The sequence below is a fragment of the Cololabis saira genome, chromosome 3, assembly GCF_033807715.1.
Source record: "Cololabis saira isolate AMF1-May2022 chromosome 3, fColSai1.1, whole genome shotgun sequence".
NCBI lineage: Eukaryota > Metazoa > Chordata > Actinopteri > Beloniformes > Belonidae > Cololabis > Cololabis saira.
The window spans coordinates 7,163,738-7,187,910 of NC_084589.1; the positions used below are offsets into that span (position 1 = coordinate 7,163,738).

Genomic DNA, 24,173 nt, shown 5'->3' on the forward strand with positions numbered 1-24,173 from the left:
CCACTTTCACTGAGCTTTGGTCCGGAGAGTGTTTTTCTGGGTTACGGTTCACATGTAGCAAGTAAGTCGACTTTATTTCAACGACACCTTTCACAGAGAGAGGCTCACAAAGTGCTTCACAAGGTTAAAGACAGGGTAGCAAGGAAAAGAAATCAAATAAAAACACAAAGACGACAACAGACAGGAACAGTCAAAAATCATTCATTTACAAGTCTTTCCTACAAGCCTGCCTATACAGGTGTGCTTTACGGTGTTTTTTTTAAAAATATCCCCAGAGGCTGAGTCTCTCAGGTCCTGGGGGAGAGAAGCTCCACAGCCTGGGAGACACACTGGGTTCATGGAGCAGGGCAGACACCGTGGAGAGCTCTGAAAGCTAAAAGTAAAACTTGAAAACGGATCCTGTGACTGGCAGGAAGCCAGCGAGGCGAGGCTGGGACCGGACGAATACGGCAGGGGTCGGCAACCCAAAATGTTGAAAGAGCCATATTGGACCAAAAACAAATATGTCTGGAGCCGCAAAAAATGAAAAGTCTTGTATCAGCCTTAGAATGAAGGCAACACATGCTGCATGTTTCTATATTAGTTAGAACTGGGGGAAGATTTTTTTTTAAATTATGCACTTCGAGAAAAAAAGTCGAAATGTCGGGGAAATAGTTAAAATTTCGTGAAATAGTCGAAATGTTGAGAAAAAAATTGAAATGTCGAGGAAATAATCAGTACAATCTCGAGAAAAAAGTCGTGAAAAAAGTCAAAAGTTTGAGAAAAAAAAGTCGAAATGTCGAGATTAAAAAGGAAACGAAAAAGGAAGAAAAAAACTGAAAAAAAGAAAAAAAAAGGAAAAAAAGGAAAAAAAAGGTCAAACATTTTTGAAAAAGCTCCAGGAGCCACTAGGGCAGCGCTAAAGAGCCGCATGCGGCTGTAGAGCCGCGGGTTGCCGACCCCTGGTCTACGGGAACTCCTCCTGGACCTCGTCAGCAGCCCGGCTGCAGCCGGGCAGCAGCAGTCGAGCCGTGCTGACGCAGATCGGCCTGCAGAGACACATTGGTTTCAGTTTGGCAATATTTGTGAGGGGAAAACAGTTGCTCGGGGAGGAGCGAACACCCGGGTTTGAAGATCCCCTGCGATCTTCACCTGTGGAAACACTGCTGCCAGGGGCAACGATGAGAACTCAGCTGGAGGTGGCTGACAGCCATGTCTTCCTCTCTGCATGACGGAGCTGAAAGCTGCATCTGTGGACGGTGCAGACGGACCTGACGGACCTGTGGACGTGGTCCCGAGTCCAGCAGGGTCACATCTGAGGACCTGCACATCTCCATGTTCTGGGTCTCTGGAAAGCGTCTAGAGATAACATCTGTTGTATTAGACACTATATAAATAAAATTGAATTGAATTGAATCTCCAGATCCAGTCCAGACCTCCAGCCTTGTCCCTCAAATACAGCGCCAGCTCCTGATTCCATCAATCTTTTAATGATAATAAACACTGTAAAAACTATCAAAGATCCTATAATCTACAGTTTTACTGGGAGGGACATTTTCCTGAAATGTTGCCATAGTTTTTAGATCCCGTTTGTCCCAGACTGAGAAGAGGTTCTTTCATGTGACTGACCTGTTCACAATTAGTTGTCAAATGCTCCTCCGGTCGGCCTTGATTTGTGTTAATTACATTCCCAGCCTTTTGTTTTCTTCTGTTCCAACTTAATACAGATGTGTTGCTGCCATTAAATTAAAAAAATCAGCTCATATTTTCAGTCCCAGCTTTATTGGAATTGGGGTTGTACCCGCTAACAGGACCAGACTGAAGGGTCAGGCACCACGAAGCCAAACCACCACCATCAAACCACCTACCGAGTCAAAGCAGAGGTGAGCAGGAAGGTGGACGGGGCCTCCGGCACCAGATCTGCTTCGGTCTGCAGGGGGGATTTGAAAAAGGATGTGATCCCCAGACTGTCAGTCAGACACTGATGTGGGTCTGAAAACCTGGTCTGTGGTCCGTCCTCCGTCTCCTGGGAGTTTAGTTTGTGTAGTTTAGTTTGAACCAGGAGACTCTACAATCAGCTACCTGCATGTGTTTGGTGTTCAGTCCTGGGGGGGCTGCTGTCAGCACACAGGAGTGTCTGATGGGGGGGTGTGCGTGTCCCGGGGCTCAGCTGTCCACCACCTGGTGCGGCAGGGTGACGGAGGAGCCGTTGATGAAGGAGCCCTGCTTGTCCCGGCCCTTCAGGAAGTAGGTGAGCAGCTCCCCCTTCCCCTTCACGAAGATGGGCCCCCGCTTCACGAAGCGGAAACCAAACTCCTTCAGGATGTTGTGGCAGTCCTCCACCACCTGGAGGAGAAACACACGCTTAGGAAAAACTCACCCAATATCAGAAAGGAGAATATTTGACTGGCTGCAAAACGTCAGAGCTGGAGCTCAATGTCAATTAGCCTTGGCTGTGGCCCCCAGACCAGGGGACCACAACCCAAAATGTTGAAAGAGCCATATTGGACCAAAAACACACAAAACAAATACAGGACTGTCTCAGAAAATTTGAATATTGTGATTTTCTGTAATGCAATTACAAAAACAAAAATGTCATACATTCTGGATTAAGCTTAAGAAAAGTCAAATATCCTATCTCAAAAAATTGGAATATTCTGGGAATCTTAATCTTAAACTGTAAGCCATAATCAGCAATATTAAAATAATAAAAGGCTTGCAATATTTCAGTTGATTTGTAATGAATCCAAAATGTAAGACAACTTTTGTTTTTTTAATTGCATTACAGAAAATAAAGAACTTTATCACAATATTCAAATTTTCTGAGACAGTCCTGTATGTCTGGAGCCGCAAAAAATGAAGTATTTTACAAGCCTTAGAATGAAGGCGAAAGGCGAAATGTTGAGAAAAAAGTGGAAATGTCGAGAAAAAAGTCAAAATTTCGAGATTAGAGTTGAAGTACTAAATTTTGAGGAAAAAGTCGAAATGTTGAGATTAAAAAGGAAAGGAAAAAGGAAGAAAAAAAGAAAAAAAGGAAAAAAAGATAAAAGGAAAAAAAAGAAAAAAAAAGAGAAAAAAAAGAAGAAAAAAAGGTCAAACATGTTTGAAAAAGCTCCAGGGAGCCACTAGGAGCTCTAGAGGAGCTCCACTCTAGAGCCGCGGGTTGCCGACCCCTGGCCCAGACTCTGGAACTCCCTCCCCCCGCACATCCGGGCGGCCCAGTCTTAACATATTTTCAAATCTCAGTTAAAGGCCCACCTTTTTTCCCTTTTTGATTGATTGATTGATTGATTGATTGATTGTTTATTTCGTTCAGCAGCAACATCATAAAAAAAAGAACAAACATGAACAAAACAGAAAAAAATAAATTAAACTATGCTTTCAATTAGTGTCTTTCTATATTGTCTTATCCAGATTTTGTCTTTTAGGCTTTTTCTTTTCTTATATCTTTTAAAAATGTCCCTTTTTTATGTCTTCGCTTTTAGCATTTAATGCACTTTCTGTGAAGCACTTTGGCTGCGGCTCAGCCGTTTGTATATGTGCTATACAACTAGGGTTGCCAGCCGTCCCTTGAAAAATGGAATCATCCCGTATTTATAAACTAAAGTACGCGTCCCGTAATGAGCTGGAAAGGGACGCACTTGGTCCCCTATTGTGAGAGTCAAAAGATAGTCGTAAAATGTCATTGAGCTGTTGAGTTCATAAGTTATGTTTTTCTGTTTTACTACAACTGTAGTTACAGTCATGGCCTTTGAGGCACAAATATGTTTACAAGTTTTCTACAGGCTTTCTGTTTGCACTTTGGTTATTGCAATAAAAATGTGCACTATTACAGAATGGATGTTCTGCTTTCTTTCTATTGTTTTATATTCACTTATACAATTTTAAGTTAAGCAGGACAGGTTTCTGTTTAAGAAAGATACTTATTTTATTCAGTTCATTTTGTTATTTTGTATTAAAGTGAATTGCTGGATAATAATTAGTTTTCCATGTGTTCATGGCATTCAAAAATATGCATCTAATTCAACTCGGGTTTGAGTCAAATAGTTAAAAAATCGTTTCACTCACAAAAAAAGGGGCTAAAAATAATTCACCACGCCAGGAAAGGTGAAGGTAACCAGGTTGGTCGGCCCTGCAGATGAGGGGTCCCTTATTTATTTTCCAGGGAGTTGGCAACCCTATATATAAATAAAATGTGACTTGTCAATGTAGGTGAGACTGGGACGTGGACCTGGTTAGTGCGGTACGTGGGCAGCTGTACCTGGATGTTTCCCATCACCCCGGTGGACTCCATGCGGCTGGCCACGTTGACAGTGTTGCCCCAGATGTCGTAGTGGGGTTTGCGAGCCCCGATGACTCCAGCCAGGACCCCCCCCTTGTTCAGACCTGCATGAACACACATCAGCCTCATGTTATTCTCTCATCTATCCTGCAGCACTACAGTTTCACACAGAAAGTAAACAAGATCATATAGTAACAGGTCAATTATAAAGGGTCTGCATTGACGTCACTTCCCCACTGGACCAGCCCCCTTACTGCATTGAGTGGTAAAACATCAGCAAAAACAGCTGCAACTAGTGGAGAAGACGGGATAACAGCTGATTATGGGATTAAATTAGCGTCAGTTGGACTTGATAGTTACCCGTACAGTTACCCCAAGAACCAGTGGTCCATGGACATTAATATTTGGTACAGTTACCAAGAACCAGTGGTCCATGGACATTAATATTTGGTACAGTTACCAAGAACCAGTGGTCCATGGACATTAATATTTGGTACAGTTACCAAGAACCAGTGGTCCATGGACATTAATATTTGGTACAGTTACCAAGAACCAGTGGTCCATGGACATTAATATTTGGTACAGTTACCAAGAACCAGTGGTCCATGGACATTAATATTTGGTACAGTTACCAAGAACCAGTGGTCCATGGACATTAATATTTGGTACAGTTACAAAGAACCAGTGGTCCATGGACATTAATATTTGGTACAGTTACCAAGAACCAGTGGTCCATGGACATTAATATTTGGTACAGTTACCCCAAGAACCAGTGGTCCATGGACATTAATATTTGGTACAGTTACCAAGAACCAGTGGTCCATGGACATTAATATTTGGTACAGTTACCAAGAACCAGTGGTCCATTGACATTAATATTTGGTATAGTTACCAAGAACCAGTGGTCCATGGACATTAATATTTGGTACAGTTACCCCAAGAACCAGTGGTCCATGGACATTAATATTTGGTACAGTTACCCCAAGAACCAGTGGTCCATGGACATTAATATTTGGTACAGTTACCAAGAACCAGTGGTCCATTGACATTAATATTTGGTACAGTTACCAAGAACCAGTGGTCCATGGACATTAATATTTGGTACAGTTACCAAGAACCAGTGGTCCATGGACATTAATATTTGGTACAGTTACCCCAAGAACCAGTGGTCCATGGACATTAATATTTGGTACAGTTACCAAGAACCAGTGGTCCATGGACATTAATATTTGGTACAGTTACCCCAAGAACCAGTGGTCCATGGACATTAATATTTGGTACAGTTACCAAGAACCAGTGGTCCATGGACATTAATATTTGGTATAGTTACCAAGAACCAGTGGTCCATGGACATTAATATTTGGTACAGTTACCAAGAACCAGTGGTCCATGGACATTAATATTTGGTACAGTTACCAAGAACCAGTGGTCCATGGACATTAATATTTGGTACAGTTACCAAGAACCAGTGGTCCATTGACATTAATATTTGGTACAGTTACCCCAAGAACCAGTGGTCCATGGACATTAATATTTGGTACAGTTACCAAGAACCAGTGGTCCATGGACATTAATATTTGGTACAGTTACCAAGAACCAGTGGTCCATGGACATTAATATTTGGTACAGTTACCAAGAACCAGTGGTTCATGGACATTAATATTTGGTACAGTTACCAAGAACCAGTTGTCCATGGACATTCATATTTGGTACAGTTACAAAGAACCAGTGGTCCATGGACATTAATATTTGTTACAGTTACCCCAAGAACCAGTGGTCCATGGACATTAATATTTGGTACAGTTACCAAGAACCAGTGGTCCATGGACATTAATATTTGGTACAGTTACCAAGAACCAGTGGTCCATGGACATTAATATTTGGTACAGTTACCCCAAGAACCAGTGGTCCATGGACATTAATATTTGGTACAGTTACCAAGAACCAGTGGTCCATGGACATTAATATTTGGTACAGTTACCAAGAACCAGTCGTCCATGGACATTAATATTTGGTACAGTTACCAAGAACCAGTGGTCCATGGACATTAATATTTGGTACAGTTACCAAGAACCAGTGGTCCATGGACATTAATATTTGGTACAGTTACCAAGAACCAGTGGTCCATGGACATTAATATTTGGCCATGAATCCAGTTTCCTGATATTTATGTACTTAATTTCTACGCCGGGGAAATACATGAAGCAAAGCTTGAAGGGTTACAAAAGTCTTGACGCTTGTTCCGACTTCAAGGCAGGATTTGTTGTAGAAATTAAAGTGATGAGGACACCGAACTTTATGACTTGACCGTTTAACGTTAGCTACCCAAAAATCCAACATTACCTGATACTAAATGGGAACCACAAATCCACGTTTCGGTGCCTGGAATCCAGTTGTTTCTGTGAATTGCAGCGATCCATTTGTCTCTCTTAAGCTTATTTTTCATCAGTCTGTAAAACGATAACTCTGATTTCTTGCTAAATCTATGAGTACAGTCGATCGCACAACAGATCTTTCCCATTTTAGATGTTTTCCAGTTGCTCAAACTGAAAGTTTACGCTGTCACTCAGTCTTTGTGCCACTCAGTCTTTCTGACACTCAGTGGGCGTAACCCGCTATGAAGTCGCATCTGTGACGTCATGTGCATTCCCTCCATTTTCAAAACAATCCATTTCATCGTATTCCTTTAATAATATACTTCATGTTATTTGAACTTTAAAAATTCATGGAATGTTAATTCAATACGAAAGAAAAAGGCTTGACAAAGGACCCATGGGTCATGTGTCCAACCCCCTGAAACCAGGGAGCTGATTCCACCAGAACCAGGAGCCTGAACTGAAGGCTTTGCCCCCCATCCTACTGTTGAAAACTCTCGGAACCAGTCATTTGAGATGATATCCTGGTTTAAACAATAAGTCAATGAAGGGAGGTTACAATCTAAAAAGATCTGATCACTCCTGCTCATCCTCACTGGATCAGTACATTTTCACTTGAAATAAGTAGGAAAATCTGCCAGTGGGACAAGATTTATCTTCTTATTACCAGCCAAAAAATCTTGTTCCACTGGCAGATTTTTCTACTTATTTTAACTAGAAATAAGACAAATATTCTTGTTAAGATTGTGAGTTTTTGCAGTGATCCATGTTACTTATCCTGTGAAGGACAGAGTCATATTGATAAGTTCAGAAAAGTGTTTTTTATTGTTGTGTTTTGATGTATTTGATGTAAGCCCAGTGGATATTTAAAGCTTACAGAAGGCTGCATTTAACTGCTGCTATGTCATTCCTGCAGTATTTCTGCAGGTGTTTTGGTCACTGCTATTATTTGTAATATATTATATTATTTGTAATCAGCACAAATTATCTGTCCCCATATGATAAAATCCACCATCCCCCCTGATTGTTTTTTACAACTCGAGTACTGGTTCCAGGTGAGTAATGAGGTGATGGTGAGTGTTCCAGGGAGGGTGGACGTACCGATGCGCAGCATGAAGTTGTTGAACGACTGGTAGTTGATGTTCATGAGCGTGACTTTCATGGCCAGAGCGAAGTCTGCCAGATCTGCCAGGTGCTGCCACCGCTCTCTGTCGGACTGCTCATCTTTCTGCAGGGGAGAAAAGGAGAGACCTGCAGGTGAAGCAAACCAGACATGACTTCAGCATTCCTGATCCTGGATCCCGTCTCCACAATGTAGTTTATATTCTCCAAAATCCTCTCTAAAAACTTAAATTCTGCAGGAGATGGACGAGGTGTGGTGGATGTGGGGTCAACGGGGACCAGGTCCTGTTCAGTCTGGGGTAAACGGAGACATGCACCTGGTCGTGGCAGGTTAAACCAGTAGTATGAGGGACAATTATGGTGCTTTTCCACTAGTACCTACTCAGCCCGACTTCACTCAACCTTGTTTCTTTTCAACACCCAGATCAGAAGTAGGAGGTTGGAGCGAAGCTGCTGTGACGTATTTGATTGTGTATCTAAATGAAGACAACAACACTAAACATGTAGAACCTGGAGGAGATGATAGATGTGCTGCTGGATCTGTGGCTTGTGTTTGATATCAAGTTAAGTGAGCAGCTATGAAGTGACAGATCTCCTGGTAGATCTGGTCGTTCCTTATCACCGTCTAGATCCTTTTTAATTCTCTCCTCAGCACCAGGTTTATGAACATCTGACCCTCAGAGTTGGATCACCAAACAGACTTCTGCTGCCGTTGCCTGTTGAATAAAATGAACCAGAATCCGTCAGAGTCTCTTTCTCTGATTTCCTCCTCCTGACTCAGACGTCTGACTCCAACCCCCCGACCAATCGGTGGCCTGTAGTGTGATGATGTCAGATACAGCCGACTCAGCAGCTTAGAACCTCGGCAGAATAGATACAGAAAAAGTAGTCGAGTTGGGCTGAATACACTGCAAAAAATCTAAATCTTACCAGGAATATTTGTCTTATTTCTAGTTAAAATGTCTCATTTTTAGTACGTAGTTAAGATAAGTTAAGATTTTGAGTTTTTGCAGTGTAGGTACTAGTGTAAAAGCACCAGACCTGGACTTGGTCAGTATGAGGTTAACCAGGAACTGGAGCTTCATGCAGCTGGAACAGACCGGGGTCATGTGACCTGCTGACCTTCAGACTGGGGTCATGTGACCTGCTGACCTTCAGACCGGGGTCATGTGACCTGCGTACCTTCAGACTGGGGTCATGTGACCTGCGTACCTTCAGACTGGGGTCATGTGAGCTGCGTACCTTCATGCAGCCGTATCCGTTGCTGAGGTCGGGGGTGACGCCGGAGGCGGCCATGTAGGTGCTGCCGATGGTCTTGATCTTGGTGATGTAGCGGAACTGAGGCTCGTCCAGCAGCTGCAGACACGGCAAACATCACATTTCCTGTTTAGAGGTGCTTAACACGACATGTTATCAAACTTCACAGGGTTGCTTCCTGAAAGCAGCTTTACAGCTGACTTCATCCGGACGCTGCTGGGATGTGTCTGTTCACCCTGACATCTGTGTTTCAGCACAGGACACGTCTTTGCTTTACTAGAACTTACAGATATTCATCTTTGGATGTTTGAATGTTGTCAAGACCTTTATAATTAACATCCAGCGAACTGGACAGATCCGGCTGCTCCAACTTCCACGCATCCGTTCGTGATGGGAAGAGTTCATAAACCCTTTGACTTTATTTACACCAAATATTGACCTAAGATACGCAGCACTGGTCCGCTAGGCTGCCCACACGGGGCCAGGATTCTGCCTGGGAGACAGCCCTGAGGGATTACGAGGTCGGCCTTGATGATCAATAAGCATCTTAGACTAGAAAACTAAGAGTCAAAATGAATTTAACAGTGACAAAATAACAAACTGAAGCTCCTTATAAAACAAAAACTAAATAAAAATTTAAATGAATAGTGCAAAACTAACTGAAACTAAATAGAAATGCAGGTAAAAAATAACAGTTTTCATGTTTGTTACTTTATTTTCTAATAACGCCAAGGGAAGCATAAAGCAGGCATCAGAATGGCTTGTCCTAAAAAAAGAGGAAAATTCTCGACGCGGACGAGTGAGGGCGCAACACGCCCGAACCCTCTAGGGGGTTCCGGGGGCATGCCCCCCCGAAACATTTTGAAAAATAGACTCAAAATGGTGCATTCTGGTGGTCTCAAAGCTCCATAATCACATCTTTTATCAATGCAAGAATACACACAAAAAATCAGAATTTTTGCAAAGAATGATGCATTTTGATAACATAATAACACGTTCATCATCATGGGTAATTCTTCATGCATGAATAAATCTTGAAATCAAGATAATTATATCTTAAACTTCTACAATGGCCAGAATCCCCCTTTCACACCTAAATTAAATGACAAAACGACAAAAGACAAGCAGCTCCTTGTCTTTCAGAACTGTGGTGTGGAACTCCGAACAGATCTGCTCAAAGTTCAGTGATGAGGAGCTCACGTCATGAGCTCCACTGAGCAAAGCAAGATATTTTAAGCCTTTATTTTTTATAATTTAATTCTTTATTGATTTCATTTTTTATTTGGGGTTTTCATAAGCTGTGGGCCATAATTATTAAAATTATAACAAATAAAGGCTTGAAATATCTCACTTTGCATGTAGGCCTAGTGGGAAATAATATATTTGTTTCACCTTTAGTTGAATTTACTGAAACTAATTAAGTTTAGCAATATATTCTAATTTTCTGACCTTCACCTGTATATTATGACCAATAAATAAGAGCATAATATATGTCCCGTATCACACCATATCAAGCTCAGGGGATGATTCAGGTATGAGGAACTCTGCAACAGATGCCTGGCTCCTCTGGGACGTTATATTACGTTTGTGGAGGTTTCCCTGCAGCATGCTGTCTGACACACCTCAGAGAGACCTCTGTTTCCTCTTTTAGGACGAGGTGGGGTGTCTGGAGCCTCTGGAGACATCTTGACTTGACTTTTTTTTTGTTTAAAGCCGCGCGTGTCGGTGCAGTTAGCAGCAGTGAGAGGTGAAGGCTGATTTATGGTTCCGCGTCAGACCAACGCACAACCTACGCCGTACATTGCGGGTCGCCGCATACCCTACGGCGTAAGCTATGCGTCGATTTAACGCGGAACCATAATTAAGGCTTAACGAGGCAACGGAGCGCAAAGGGGTTCCGTATTGGTTCAATACAGAACGCAACTTTTAATTCCCAATTAGGTAACAATTCCGTATTTCAAGGGGCGGGTGGCAACCCCATACTCATCTCTGCACAGCAGTGCTGCTGCTTTTTTGTCCCGCTGCAAAAATGTGTTTTAAACTGAGCTGCCGCCTCCTCTTAATTTCTGCTGCTGCCGCGTCCTGGCTGTCTGTCTGTGAAGGGTAATTTATGGTACTGCGTTAAATCGACGCAGAACCTACGCCGTAACCCTACTCTTTTTTTTTTTTTTTCCCCGTTCCGCGGAAACCGCAGAACTTTTTTGCTGAGACCAAAATCCGCGGAATTCCGCGGATCCGCGGAAGAATTTGATGCCTGATAAAGGATTTTGTTCTGTATGGCATTGTTGAGAGGACTCTTTCATCCTAGAGGTTTTCATCAATATCTGTGAGTAAATACCGATCTACTTACACTGCAAAAACTCAAAATCTTACCAGGAATATTTGTCTTATTTCTAGTTAAAATGTCTCATTTTTAGTCAAAAAATCTCATTACACTTAAAACAAGGCTCATTACCAGAAAAATAACTTGTTATTTGACAATTTTCACCTGTTTCAAGTAAATTTTCACTTGAAATAAGTAGAAAAATCTGCCAGTGGAACAAGATTTATCTTCTCGTTACAAGCAAAAAAATCTTGTCCCACTGGCAGATTTTTCTACTTATTTTAAATGAAAATCTACTTGAAACAGGTGAAAATTAATGTTTTTTTTTCCAGTGATGAGTCTTGTTTTTAAGTGTAATGAGATTTTTTTTTTTACTAAAAATGAGACATTTTAACTAGAAATAAGACAAATATTCTGGTTAAGATTTTGAGTTTTTGCAGTGTAACATATCTACTAAAACCAAGATTAGAGCTAAACTAAACTAACCAGTGTGCTTGTTCCACCATCTAAAACTGACCTGAGATAATCACACTAAAGTACTTAAACTGTTATAAGTCCAGGACATCCAGAGAGACCTGGAATCGGTCCTCCCATATGTGGCGTTCAGTTTAGCAACATTCCAGTAAAAAGCAGAACCAGGGAAAGAGCTTACGCTGTCAAAGTCAGAGATGATCTCGTTGAGGAAGCGCAGACACTCGATGCCTCCGTTGTTGATGCTCTCCTCCGTGTAGAAATCAGAGAAGTTGGGGATTGAAGCGAACATGACGCCGATCTCCTCGTACGACTGACTGTACAACTCCTGCAGAAGCCAAGATGAGGTTAATGTTCAACCAACCACCAGCCTGGACAGTAAATGTCAAATATTTAAGCCCAGAGACACCTGAGATTTGTCTGACTTAGTTTGGTTCAGCCAGTAAGAAAGATCTCACTGTAAACCACACACAGACATATATAGACAATACATTATTCCTAACGCTTTAATGTAGCCACAAGTTCCTACTCTCAGTCCTAGTCTCTTGGCGTTCCTCTTTGCTCTCTTCCTACGAGCACACCTTCCTCCTCTCCTTCTTCGATGAACAGTAGTACAATTTCCACCGTCACGCTGTACGTGAACAGCACCGATGGCGGTCGTTTCTAACCCGGGCCTCGACCGATCTGGTATGGAAGTCGTAGATTTGATTTTACATGTTTGACCCTTCCTGACACAGAGCGGGTTTTTTAAGTGACACAACCAGTCACTTAAAAAGTCCTGCTTAATCCTTGAGATTTAGAAAAAAAATGTGTTAAAAGTCAAGGATGTTGCATAAAAATTTTAAAATATTTCTACATGATCTTGGCATGATGTGCTACAATTCAGCTTCATTTAAACTTTCTTGCTTAAAAATATAATAAAAAAAAAACACTACAGTTTTTGCTTATGTTGGGCTGACAGGCTGTTATGCCTAAGTGGGTGGGAGAAGAACCTCAACCTCAACACATCTGTGGAAGTCGTCGATAGCCGTATTTCTCTGGAAAAACTAAGATTTGGAATTAGAGGTCAGAGGAGCCTTTTTACAGCAAAATTTGACAAAGTGTTGCAACCTGGGAATTGCCTGAAATGTTGGATTCACTGAGGACCTTAGGAATCATTGCTGTGTATGTATTCTGGATCTGCTACATATTTCAAATTATTTGTATATATACTGCACTGGACATGTATCATTTTAAAAATGTATAATAAAAAGTATGTTAAAAAAAAAAAAAAAAAAAAAGAAAATCATAAATTATTGTTTAACTCAAAATGTAAAAAAGAAAAAAAAAATCATCATAAATCAGCTGTTGGGCTTATATCACTAAAATCGACTGGATGTTTTTACATCATGGTAAACAACTTGTATGCAAAGTTTGAAGTTAATTAGACAAAGTATGACAAAATTATGATTTATTTGGATATGATTTCGTATTTTGAAAAAAAAACAGAGTGACGGACTTCTCCAGACACCAGGTGTTACAGTGTATGTTTTTCTTTGTCCTGTCGAAAGGCATTTGATCCTACAATTTCACTGTCCTAGAACAAACCAGTGATTTTAATGTTTTTTTTTAATGAGTAGGTACCAGAAATCGAGAGTTCCCATTCAATGGCGGGGGATGGCGGCTACATTCAAGTTATGACCACAATCCACGACACAGTCAATAAGGACCCTTATGACAATAATGTGTGCAGATTTTTAGATATACTGAGTGGACATGTAGTAAAGTATGTGCTTCAGTTTACAAAAGTATTGACACGTGGTCTTTTCATAACCATATATTGATAAATGATTCAATTGATCCTGATATGAGGCATGGAAATGCTATATTTTATTTTAAACTAACATTTTATTGTTAAAAGAGCAAAAGAATATCACATTTCTACCACTTTTAAACACACCAGGGGCCTTATGTACTAAGAGTGCGGCGCACAAAAAACGTGCGTACGCCACTTTCAACGCTCACGGTCAGATGTACAAAGAATGACGTGAACGTAGAAAGCTGCGGTCCTTCACTCACACATCAAGGCTGTTGTACGCACTTTTCTGAGGTTTTGTCTGTTGGCGACACTCACTGGTGATGCAGTGAAGTGCAGAATATGAGGAAACGTAACGTCAACAATAAGTTTACGACCACGTGAAGGACACGACAGTCCCCACATCACCAGATAAGTTACACAAGAGTGGATCTGCAATAATCTCACAATCAACCACATGATCTGAACAAACAACTAAAGGAGCTCAACGATGGAACCCGCAAATCCTGATGGAGCTTTGGCTCCGTTAGAGGAACCTGCTGATGCAGGATCAGGAGCGAGTCCTCAGGCACCAAACCGATCTGCTGGTCCAGGACTAAGACTGGACCATCAGCTGGTTTAGGTACCAAGAGGATCTTCTGGATCTCTGTCCTGAACTGGACCAGCTGCTCCGGTTCAGACCAACATGATGCTCAGCTGGAGCTGCTGACAGGTCGAACATCTGTCTGTCGTCATGACGACCGTAATGGGAGGACTACTGGAGATTAAAGCCAGATCCTAAAACATCCCATAACTGTGTCTGGACAGAAATACATTAAAATTAATTTTGAAGCAAAAACCGGTGTTGTGCCAAAAAGTGATTGCCTGCCAGAATCTGATTTCTTCTGATTTGTGGCCGCCGGAGCGCGCACAGCAGCCCGTTGAGCGAGAGCGCTACAACGTTTCAGTTTCAGATTATGAAGCTCAAGAATGAGATCAAGTCATATTTAGGCAGAAACAACCTTCCATTAAGTGTATTTGGCCTTCAATCAATTTTTGGCAGGTAAAAAGACCCATTTTCAGGGGAGAAATCAGATTCTGGGAGGCAATCACTTTTTGGCACGACACCGGGATCTAGACCGGTCTCTCCTCCTGCGGATGCAACAATCCGAGTTACAGCAACTTTGCTCTTTATTTCTCACGTTTGCACCTCGATAATCCCGTCGGCACAAATTGTCTTTATTTCTGCAGCAGAGGAATCAGATCTTGATGCTTCATGTTTTAAATATAAATGTATATTGTTCACATTGTTATACTTATGAGAGGGGTGATCGCGGACATCCACAATGTGTAAGACTCAATAAACGTGTACATTGGTCTTAATCCGTTAGTATATAATATGCATGACAATAAAGCAGAACGAGGAGCCGTTTTTCATCCACCAAAAATTCTGGTGTCGGTTCTTAAATTACAAACAAGAAAAGCAGAGTGTAATGATGCACTAACGCTGCCCATAAACATTCACAAACCCGTACGATCATAATAAAACCACAACTCTTCACGGAACGCAACGCAAAGCAAAGAACACCATAATTCAGGTGTCAAACTGAATCCCAGAAGGGCCGGTGTCCTGCATGTTTTAGATGTTTCACTGCTTTAACACACCTGATTCTAATTAATGATCGTCACCAACTTGTCATCAAAGTCTGGATAGTTCTGTTGATGACACAGTCACTTGTATCATGGTGCAATGAAGCAGGGAAACATCTAAAACCTGCAGGGACACCGGCCCTCGAGGACTGGAGTCCGACACCAGCTGAAATCGGAAGAAATGCTCAAAAATGAATGATTTATTCCAGCTCAGAGCCGATGTTTTTTTTTTTATTTGTTTCTGTTTTTGCACATTTCTTGTTAGGATGAGCAGTTTTTAATGGATAATTATCTTCATATCATATTCAAACATATATTTGAGGGAGGAGACGGGGCGGAGTGTTGTGCTCCCGCATGTGCGCTCAAATCCACGCTGATTGGGATGTACAGAGAAACCTGCGTGGATTTGGGCGTACGCACAGCTTTGTACATAGAGATTTTTGCGGTCTTGTTAATTCCACGCACGGATTCACGTTGAAATCCACGCACTCTTAGTACATGAGGCCCCTGGTATGTTCAAATTCTGGGAAATCTCTCTCCACTTTTGTCCCTTTTTATTGATGTCCCGATAGTCCTGCAGTCTCATCCCACATCTCCTCACACAGACTCAAAGCCAAGATCATTCTTTCTTCCATCTTGATCGTCTCTGATCTACTGCCCTTACTTTTTAACAACTTGTGCTTTTTATTATTTTACCTCTTTTCTTATCATTTTTAATTTCATTTTATTTGTTATTTACTGTTTAATTTTGTCTTGCCGCTTTTAATGTTGATGTAAAGCACTTTGAATTACCTTGTGTTGAATTATGCTGTACAAATAAACTTGCCTCTTATTGTGTAAAACAGGGGTCTCTTGGATATGAGACCTGTGTCTCTATTAGACTAACCGGTATATATGTATAATATATGTACATATGTATAAATAAACAGCGCTGGGCTGCCCTGAGAGTGCTCTGGTATGGGAGCGGGGCACGTGGACGCTTCAGCGTCATACGTCCTTTCACACTAGAAAATTCTCCAATAAGACCTGAATAGTGGCTAAGTTGGCAACGCTGCTTGAGTATGTGCGTTCAGCCGTAAGCAACAGACCTCATCCCGCTTCTTGGAGCCAAGGAAATGTCGAGCCACGTGTTCAGGCAGCATGTTGGTAACCAGAGCTTCGTTCCAGCGCCTCATCTCGTACACCTTCTCCTTCTGCTCATGGACTTCGATCTTCCACAGGAAGAGAGTGCGGGCCAGCTTCTCCACCTTCACGCAGACACATCAGTTAGTGAGGAGGCCCAAACACAACGTTTAACAGGGCTGTACAGTGCGACAGTTTTCATCGCATTTGCGAATAAAAATCATCCGGTGCGAAGAGAAATATGTATCCACTCGCATTTGTGCGAGTGAGTTGCGCTGGGGTCATGTTAAAAAAAGTGTGAAAATCAATACACCAGCCTTTCTCAACCCGGGTGTCGCGGCACCCTGGGGTGTCGTCAAAAAATTACCTATTCTGACATTTCATATATAAATACCGTATTTTCGCGACCATACGGCCGGGGCGCCGTGTGGAAAGGCTATTAATACTATTAATACATCCATGATCCGACCGCGCGTGGCGACTGCGCCTCGACAAGCGGACCAAAATCTTACTCCGCTCAGAAGAAAGAAGTACCTTTTTGCGGTCCCGATCACGGGACTCTAGCGGGGTTTTGAGCTCTGAACTTTTAAGTCTGGTGTAGAGTTAAGCCTTACCTTATTAAATTAAACCTTTTTCGGGTCGTGAGTAGGATAAACACGGGGAAACTTCTGCTGAGTTTGAGAGTACTTTACTGTCCGCTCAACAGTGTAGGATTTTAGAACATCAACACAGCAGCTAGTGCTGTATCACTCCGCCCAATCTAAAACATACTAATCACTACAGATAAACTGACTAGTGTAATTATAGTCCCTGATTTACATCAGAATATAAAGAATATATTTATAACATAATGAACCCTGAATTACCAAAATAACCTTCTTAACAAAAATAAATCTCCTCTTACACTTATAAGGTGAGCATGAATCAATCTTTTTTTAATATGTAAAATTGTATGTATTTATTTACTTTTATTTATTTATTTAATTTTAGTGGTTAAATTTCTGGAAAAGAAAAAAGTCAAATCATACATGAGAGAAACTATTCAGTTTGTGTCTAAATATTTGTATTTATATGAAACTGAAGATCATAATGCAAACCTGACATTTACTTTTAGTTCAGTTTGTGGAAAATGGTTGGCCTGGCTTTCTCTTTAAAACTTAAACAGTTATAAAGCATTACAAACTGTAACAATAGGGCAAACGCACAGTATTGTTTTGTATTTTGTGTCTTTCAAATAAAAGACCATTTTTTCCAGTCATATGTTTCTCATTCAAGGTTGTTAAAAAAATACTGCTATAATATCGTATCGTTATCGTGACCTCAGTATCTTGTATCGTACCGTATCGTGAGATTAGTGTATCGTTACACCCCTACTAACTGTCCACCCGGGTGTGCTAGTAAATTTTTATTTGTGCTACTAAAATTTTTAACTTGCTAGCACCAGTGCTACCATTCAAAAAAGTAAGCGTACAGCCCTGTTTAAGCAGGATTACGTTCAAATAAAACTGTGAAATTCATTTCAATATAATAAGAAATATTTTGTCACAATTGCAATTGAATAATCAGTCACCAGCAGTTAGTACCTTCTTTTTTAATCCTAACGTTTAGTCTCAATGTTTTTGTGTGAAAATATAAATATGTTCAAATTCATAACTTGATTTGAGTCTCTTCATAGATTTTTTATTTTCTTATTCTTCTTATTATTATTGTGGGCACGAAGGATCTCATGTAGAGGTCTGAACACTGCAAAAACTCAAAATCTTACCAGGAATATTTGTCTTATTTTTAGTTAAAATGTCTCATTCTTAGTCAAAAAATCTCATTACACTTAAAACAAGAGTCATTACCAGAAAACATAACTTGTTATTTGACAGTTTTCACCTGTTTCAAGTAAATTTTCACTCAAATTCATCTTCTCATTACAAGCAAAAAAATCTTGTTCCACTGGCAGATTTTTCTACTTATTTTAAGTGAAAATCTACTTGAAACAGGTGAAAATTGTAGTTCTTTTTTTTTTTCCAGTGATGAGTCTTGTTTTAAGTGTAATGAGATTTCTTTTACTAAAAATGAGACATTTTAACTAGAAATAAGACAAATATCCTTGTTAAGATTTTGAGTTTTTGCAGTGAAGGATCTCCTGAGAGTTCCTGTTGCTGAAACTGGATCTTCAAGCTGCTGCATCGTGGGGGGGAATTCAGTTCTATGCAAGAATTTGTATTTCTTTTTGCTTCCTTTTTGTTAAGGAAATTACGGCTACGACAGTGAAAAGGAGTATGTCGTCATTGTTTATCTTAGATTAAATATGTCAGATACTCAGAGCCAATACGATCATATGACAGGTGAACTTACATGTCTGGAGAAGTAGTAGAAGCTGACCATCATAACGAAGATCATGGTGGTCATGGTGAACTTGGAGGGAACCAGGTTTAAGCTGTCAAGAACAACAGTGACATCACATTTCTGCGGCAGATGAAGTCAACCCTTTGCTAAACAGCCGTCTGACTCTACAATGAATTATAATGAATAATATCTTTATCTATCTGTTGTTCAAGTTAAGTTGGTCTTTGGCAGGTTAAAGCAGAGATTTCCCTGTTTGTCTGGTGTGCTGCATGTTGAGATTGTGTAAGGATTCAGTCTTAGATCTTAGTATAATCGAGCCAGGTACCAGAGCACTCAATAAAAGGACAAGTCTGCGTCATGTCAGAGGTTAATGCTGGATTCACACTGAAAGTGTCAAAAATCGCCTGTGGACGCCTGCAGTGGGCAGGGCTTTCAAGCTGCAGAACTGGAGGGAATAGTGTATATAGCCTACATATATCTGTATAAAGCTGCACATCTTCAGTTTCCTATTTCACCATGGATCACACTTTGGGAAGCCTTCTTTATATTTCAGTGTTATTTCTGCGTAGATAAGAGAGAGTTTGATGCTCCTTAACCAGGTTGGTCCTGGATCAACATCAACCATCATCGTTGGTCCTGGTGAAGCTGCAGTCTGTCTGGTGAACACTGACACACACCGGGTCGGAGCGGATTTAGTCATGATGTTTAAACTGTGTTTTGTGATTAATAAGCACAGTTTTTAATTATTTTACGTTGGAACGATGTAACAAATAAAATCCTTGGGACCATCCAGCTCCTCAACCATCAGTTAGTGTTTCACATGAGCAGTTCAGGTAAAAACGGCAGTCAAATCAGCAAAAATGTCAGTTTGCTGGATGAAATATATTAATTCCTGATAAAATAAGTTTGTTAGTGCACAGCTCTGCTCATGTGTGCATGTGAATGAGGGTACATTTGTGTGTACATGAAAGTACAATCTGCATTGAGGCTTCTTTCTTCAGGAATCCTGGTCTGTGATTGGACGCTGCCTCGGCGTCAACGCTGCTCATTTACATAAAGTTCAGATTTTTCAACTTCAAATTGACGCTCTGGACGCCTCTCGCAGCGCAATTTCATAGAAAATGAATGGCAACCGGACGCCTGTGACACCTGTGGTGCTTTCAGTGTGAATCCAGGGTAAGTCTGTGATCAGAGGACTGGGAAACGGTCCGGGAGGTGCTGGCTCTAATCACCTGTACTCCTGGAAGCGGGCCACGTCGTAGCGGTCGAAGACGTCTCTCCAACTGCAGATGTTGACGATCCCGGTGGTGGCGGTGATGAGCAGCATCAGCGTGAGCTTGACCATGTGGCTGACCTGCACCAGCATGGTGGCGGCCATCAGGGCCAGCACCGCCGCGTAGCTGTAGTATTTGGGGTTGTGGAGACAGCCTTCGGGGCCGGAGGAAGAAGAGGAGGGAGCCCCGGTGCTGCCACCCGCATCTGAAGCTGCAGGCCGACAGCTCAGCTGAAGATCAGGCACATGTGTGTCACTTCCAAACCCGTCAGCTCCAGCAACCACAGCACTCTTTTCATTTGATTTATATAGCGTCTATTACAACAGTTGTCTCCAGGAGGTTTCCAGGGACAAGAACACGATCCCCGATCAATTACTACTAGGGCTGTCAAAGTGAATAATTGAGTTAATAACGCGTTAACTTAACGTCCTCTTAACGACAACAATTTATTTAACGCACGATTAACGCGCAGGATAAAAAACTAAAAACGCGCTATATTCTATAATTTCTGGCAATCGACGGCACCCATAGCTTTAGGAAAAGTATGGTGAATTACTGCAGGAACTTTTTTGAAAAGCGAGGAAAGATAGAGAATGAAAAGTTCACTTTCAAAAACATGCAGATGGTTCGCTGGACAAGACTAAAGTTATTTGCATTTACTGACGTCGAGTCTTAAATACCACTGGCAGCCAAACACACGACTGATGCAGTTTGCAATTTATTTTTTGTATCCCCGTTTTGATCCCACTTAGGAGAAGGGGATATTTTTTGAGCATTTTATTTTCCTCCATATGAGGTTAGACATAATTACCTGGAAAATTTAACTGACCAATGCACTTCTTGTACAATGTTTGTGACGCGTATGGTTCATTGTTTTACATTGAGCTGCTTAAAAAACAAGGAATCTTAAGTTAGTCTTTACAAGTGTAAAGTTGGGGACTACATTGTGTTGTATTTATGAAGGAATGAAGGAAAAGCTTTTTTTTGTGGAAAGTTGAATAAACATTGGCATAAAGCAGCATATTTGCCCTTTCTCATGTTGTTAACAGTATTAAAAACATTAAAAAATAATACCTTAAGGTGATTTAGAACAGCAAAAAATGTGTGAATAAATGTGCGATTAGTATGCGGTTAATCACGAGTTAACTAGGGACAACATGCGATTAATCACGATTAAAAAAATGAATCGTTTGACAGCCCTAACTATTACATAAAGAACGTCAGGGAAACACTCCCCTTTGGGAGGTAAGAAGCCTTGGTCTGGACCTGGATTATAAGGGGGTCCAGGTACAGACCCCCCCCCCCCCCCCCCCCGGTGCTCACCATGTCCACGATGTTGGCGATGCTGACGATGAAGATGGCTGCCATGGCCCAGGTGTTCCGAGCCCAGCGGGTGTGGTCGATCCAGGTGGAGAACGACACCAGCTTCTTTGGATAAACCTGACATCAAATGATAAGAAAATCACTTTATCATAACTTCCTTTTTTATCATGACAGAAAGCTGGAAGCGGGAGGCGTTTATGCGTACTGAACACGTCAAAGCTGTGATGGCTGATTACCAGCTTTCCCTCCCGACATGGAGCAGAGGCTTTAATCAGTGTTGAAGGAGGTTTGAGTGTTAAAAGGTGTCAGTGACCTACAGTAAATAGTCCAGACTGAAGGTGCATCTCCACTTAGAGCTCTGTGGCCACTTACCACTGACGTCCTTCTCTTTATTACAAGTTGTCTACTTTATCTTTAAAACCATAGCCAATGTCTCCATTTATCATTTATCAGCAGGGAAAACATGCAAGGTGGGCGTGGTTACCAACAGTTAGGAGACAAAGCTGGCACTATTATTGGCAAATAGCCTGTGTACCGTACTTTTTTACATAGCTTTGGAGCTTTTTTTTTTTTTTTTTTTTTTTTTTAAGTACATATTTGGTTTCACCGCCTGACATTTGATGGGTAGTAGAGCTGGGTATCATCACTGACCTCCCGATACGATACGATTCCGATACACTAGGTCCCAAGACGATACGATTTCCGATACGATATCGATATTCTAGTTACAATAAGGGAATAACATGATCCTTCCACGCGCCACGTCCGGCCAGAGAAACCCCACCCTGCCTGGTGAAAAGAAGCAGCCTGCTCACTCCTCAAGTAAGGAGGAGACCTGAGCTCAGTGCAGGGCCTCCCGGGGTTGGTAGATGGAGCAATGCCCAGGACTGACTTAGGTAGGAGCGCTGGGTGATAAAATGGGGAAAAAAATCAGGATTAAAAAAAAAAAAAAAAAAAATATATATATATATATATATATATATATATATATATTTTTTTTTTTTTTTTTTAATCGATACTTGGATTTATGTATCGATAATCGTTCCTACACATGCATATCGATAAAATATCGGGAACCTCAGAATTTCATCTCTGCTTTTTGCAGATGATGTTGTCCTGTTGGCTTCCTCGGACCGGGACCTCCAGCATGTGCTGGGGCGGTTTGCGGCCGAGTGCGACACGGCAGGGATGAGAATCAGCACCTCCAAAACCGAGGCCATGGTTCTCCACCGGGAAAGGGTGGCGTGTCTTCTCCGGGTGGGTGGGGAAGTCCTGCCTCAGGTGGAGGAGTTCAAGTATCTCGGGATCTTGTTCACGAGTGAGGGAACAATGGAGCGTGAGATTGACAGGCGGATCGGTGCAGCGTCCGCAGTTATGTGGTCGATGTACCGGACCGTCGTGGTGAAGAGGGAGCTGAGCCGAAAGGAGAAGCTCTCGATTTACCGGTCAATCTACGCCCCTACCCTCACCTATGGTCATGAACTTTGGGTAGTGAACAAAAGGACAAGATCGGGGATACAAGCGGCCGAGATGAGTTTCCTCCGCAGGGTGGCTGGACGCTCCCTTAGAGATAGGGTGAGGAGTTCGGTCACCCGGGAGGAGCTCGGAGTCGAGCCGCTGCTCCTTCACATTGAGAGGAGTCAGCTGAGGTGGCTTGGACATCTGTACCGGATCCTCCTGGATCCTCCCTAGGGAGGTGTTCCAGGCATGTCCCTCCTCCCTAGGGAGGAGTTCCAGGCATGTCCCTCCTCCCTAGGGAGGTGTTCCAGGCATGTCCCTCCTCCCTAGGGAGGTGTTCCAGGCATATCCCTCCTCCCTAGGGAGGAGTTCCAGGCATGTCCCTCCTCCCTAGGGAGGAGTTCCAGGCATGTCCCTCCTCCCTAGGGAAGTGTTCCATGCATGTCCCTCCTCCCTAGGGAGGTGTTCCAGGCATATCCCTCCGTCACTGACGCCGTCACTGACGTCACCTCCCAAAAATTGTAACTACGCGTCGAGGCGACACAGACCACATGCAGACGGAGAGGGCTGTGATTGGTTCGCTTGGTAGCAACGCATTTCCGGTTTCCGGTTTGAAGCAGTCGTGAACTTTCAGCGCTCTTTTCTTCGTGTATGTGTCATTTTTTTTGTTTTGGTTTTTAGCACAATAGTTGTCCTTATCTCTTTGATTCACTGTGACCGGAAAAAGTCGGATAAACCATTCAGGAAAAGATCGCAAACTAGCGGGGGGTACTGCATCACGGAGAAATGGAGTGACGGAGAAGTCCGAAGGTTCACGGCGGCGTCACGGAGATGGCGTAGACACGGCGTTAGTTTGACGCAGAACCATAATTCAGGTTTATGTCTCTCGGCTGGCCTGGGAACGCCTCGGACTCCTCCCGGAAGAGCTGGAGGAAGAGCTGGAGGAAGTGTCTGGAGGAAGTGTCTGGAGGAAGTGTCTGGAGGAAGTGTCTGGAGGAAGTGTCTGGAGGAAGTGTCTGGAGGAAGTGTCTGGAGGAAGTGTCTGGAGGAAGTGTCTGGAGGAAGTGTCTGGAGGAAGAGTCTGGAGGAAGAGTCTGGAGGAAGTGTCTGGAGGAAGTGTCTGGAGGAAGTGTTTGGAGGAAGTGTCTGGAGGAAGTGTCTGGAGGAAGTGTCTGGAGGAAGTGTCTGGAGGAAGTGTCTGGAGGAAGTGTCTGGAGGAAGTGTCTGGAGGAAGTGTCTGGAGGAATTGTCTGGAGGAAGTGTCTGGAGGAAGAGCTGGAGGAAGAGCTGGAGGAAGAGCTGGAGGAAGAGCTGGAGGAAGAGATGGAGGAAGAGCTGGAAGAAGTGCTGGAGGAAGAGATGGAGGAAGAGCTGGAGGAAGAGTCTGGGGTGAAGGAAGTCTGGGCATCTCTGTTGAGACTGC

The 24,173-nt window shown here is 42.3% G+C and overlaps 1 protein-coding gene across 1 annotated transcript in view; it reads right to left on the bottom strand.

The window, feature by feature from the left end:
* Nucleotides 1–1,983: 1,983 nt before the first annotated feature.
* The window catches only part of LOC133440842 (adenylate cyclase type 3-like), a 53,200-nt gene continuing 31,010 nt past the window's right edge, over nucleotides 1,984–24,173 (bottom strand). The window contains exons 12-20 of the mRNA XM_061718170.1: nucleotides 21,293–21,409; nucleotides 19,928–20,199; nucleotides 18,705–18,786; nucleotides 16,322–16,480; nucleotides 11,991–12,137; nucleotides 9,001–9,114; nucleotides 7,738–7,864; nucleotides 4,241–4,365; nucleotides 1,984–2,325 (exon numbers count right to left, since the gene is read on the bottom strand). Coding sequence (XP_061574154.1) covers nucleotides 2,146–2,325; nucleotides 4,241–4,365; nucleotides 7,738–7,864; nucleotides 9,001–9,114; nucleotides 11,991–12,137; nucleotides 16,322–16,480; nucleotides 18,705–18,786; nucleotides 19,928–20,199; nucleotides 21,293–21,409 — 1,323 coding nt within the window. The 3' untranslated portion in view covers nucleotides 1,984–2,145. The remainder of the gene's footprint in view (nucleotides 2,326–4,240; nucleotides 4,366–7,737; nucleotides 7,865–9,000; nucleotides 9,115–11,990; nucleotides 12,138–16,321; nucleotides 16,481–18,704; nucleotides 18,787–19,927; nucleotides 20,200–21,292; nucleotides 21,410–24,173) is intronic.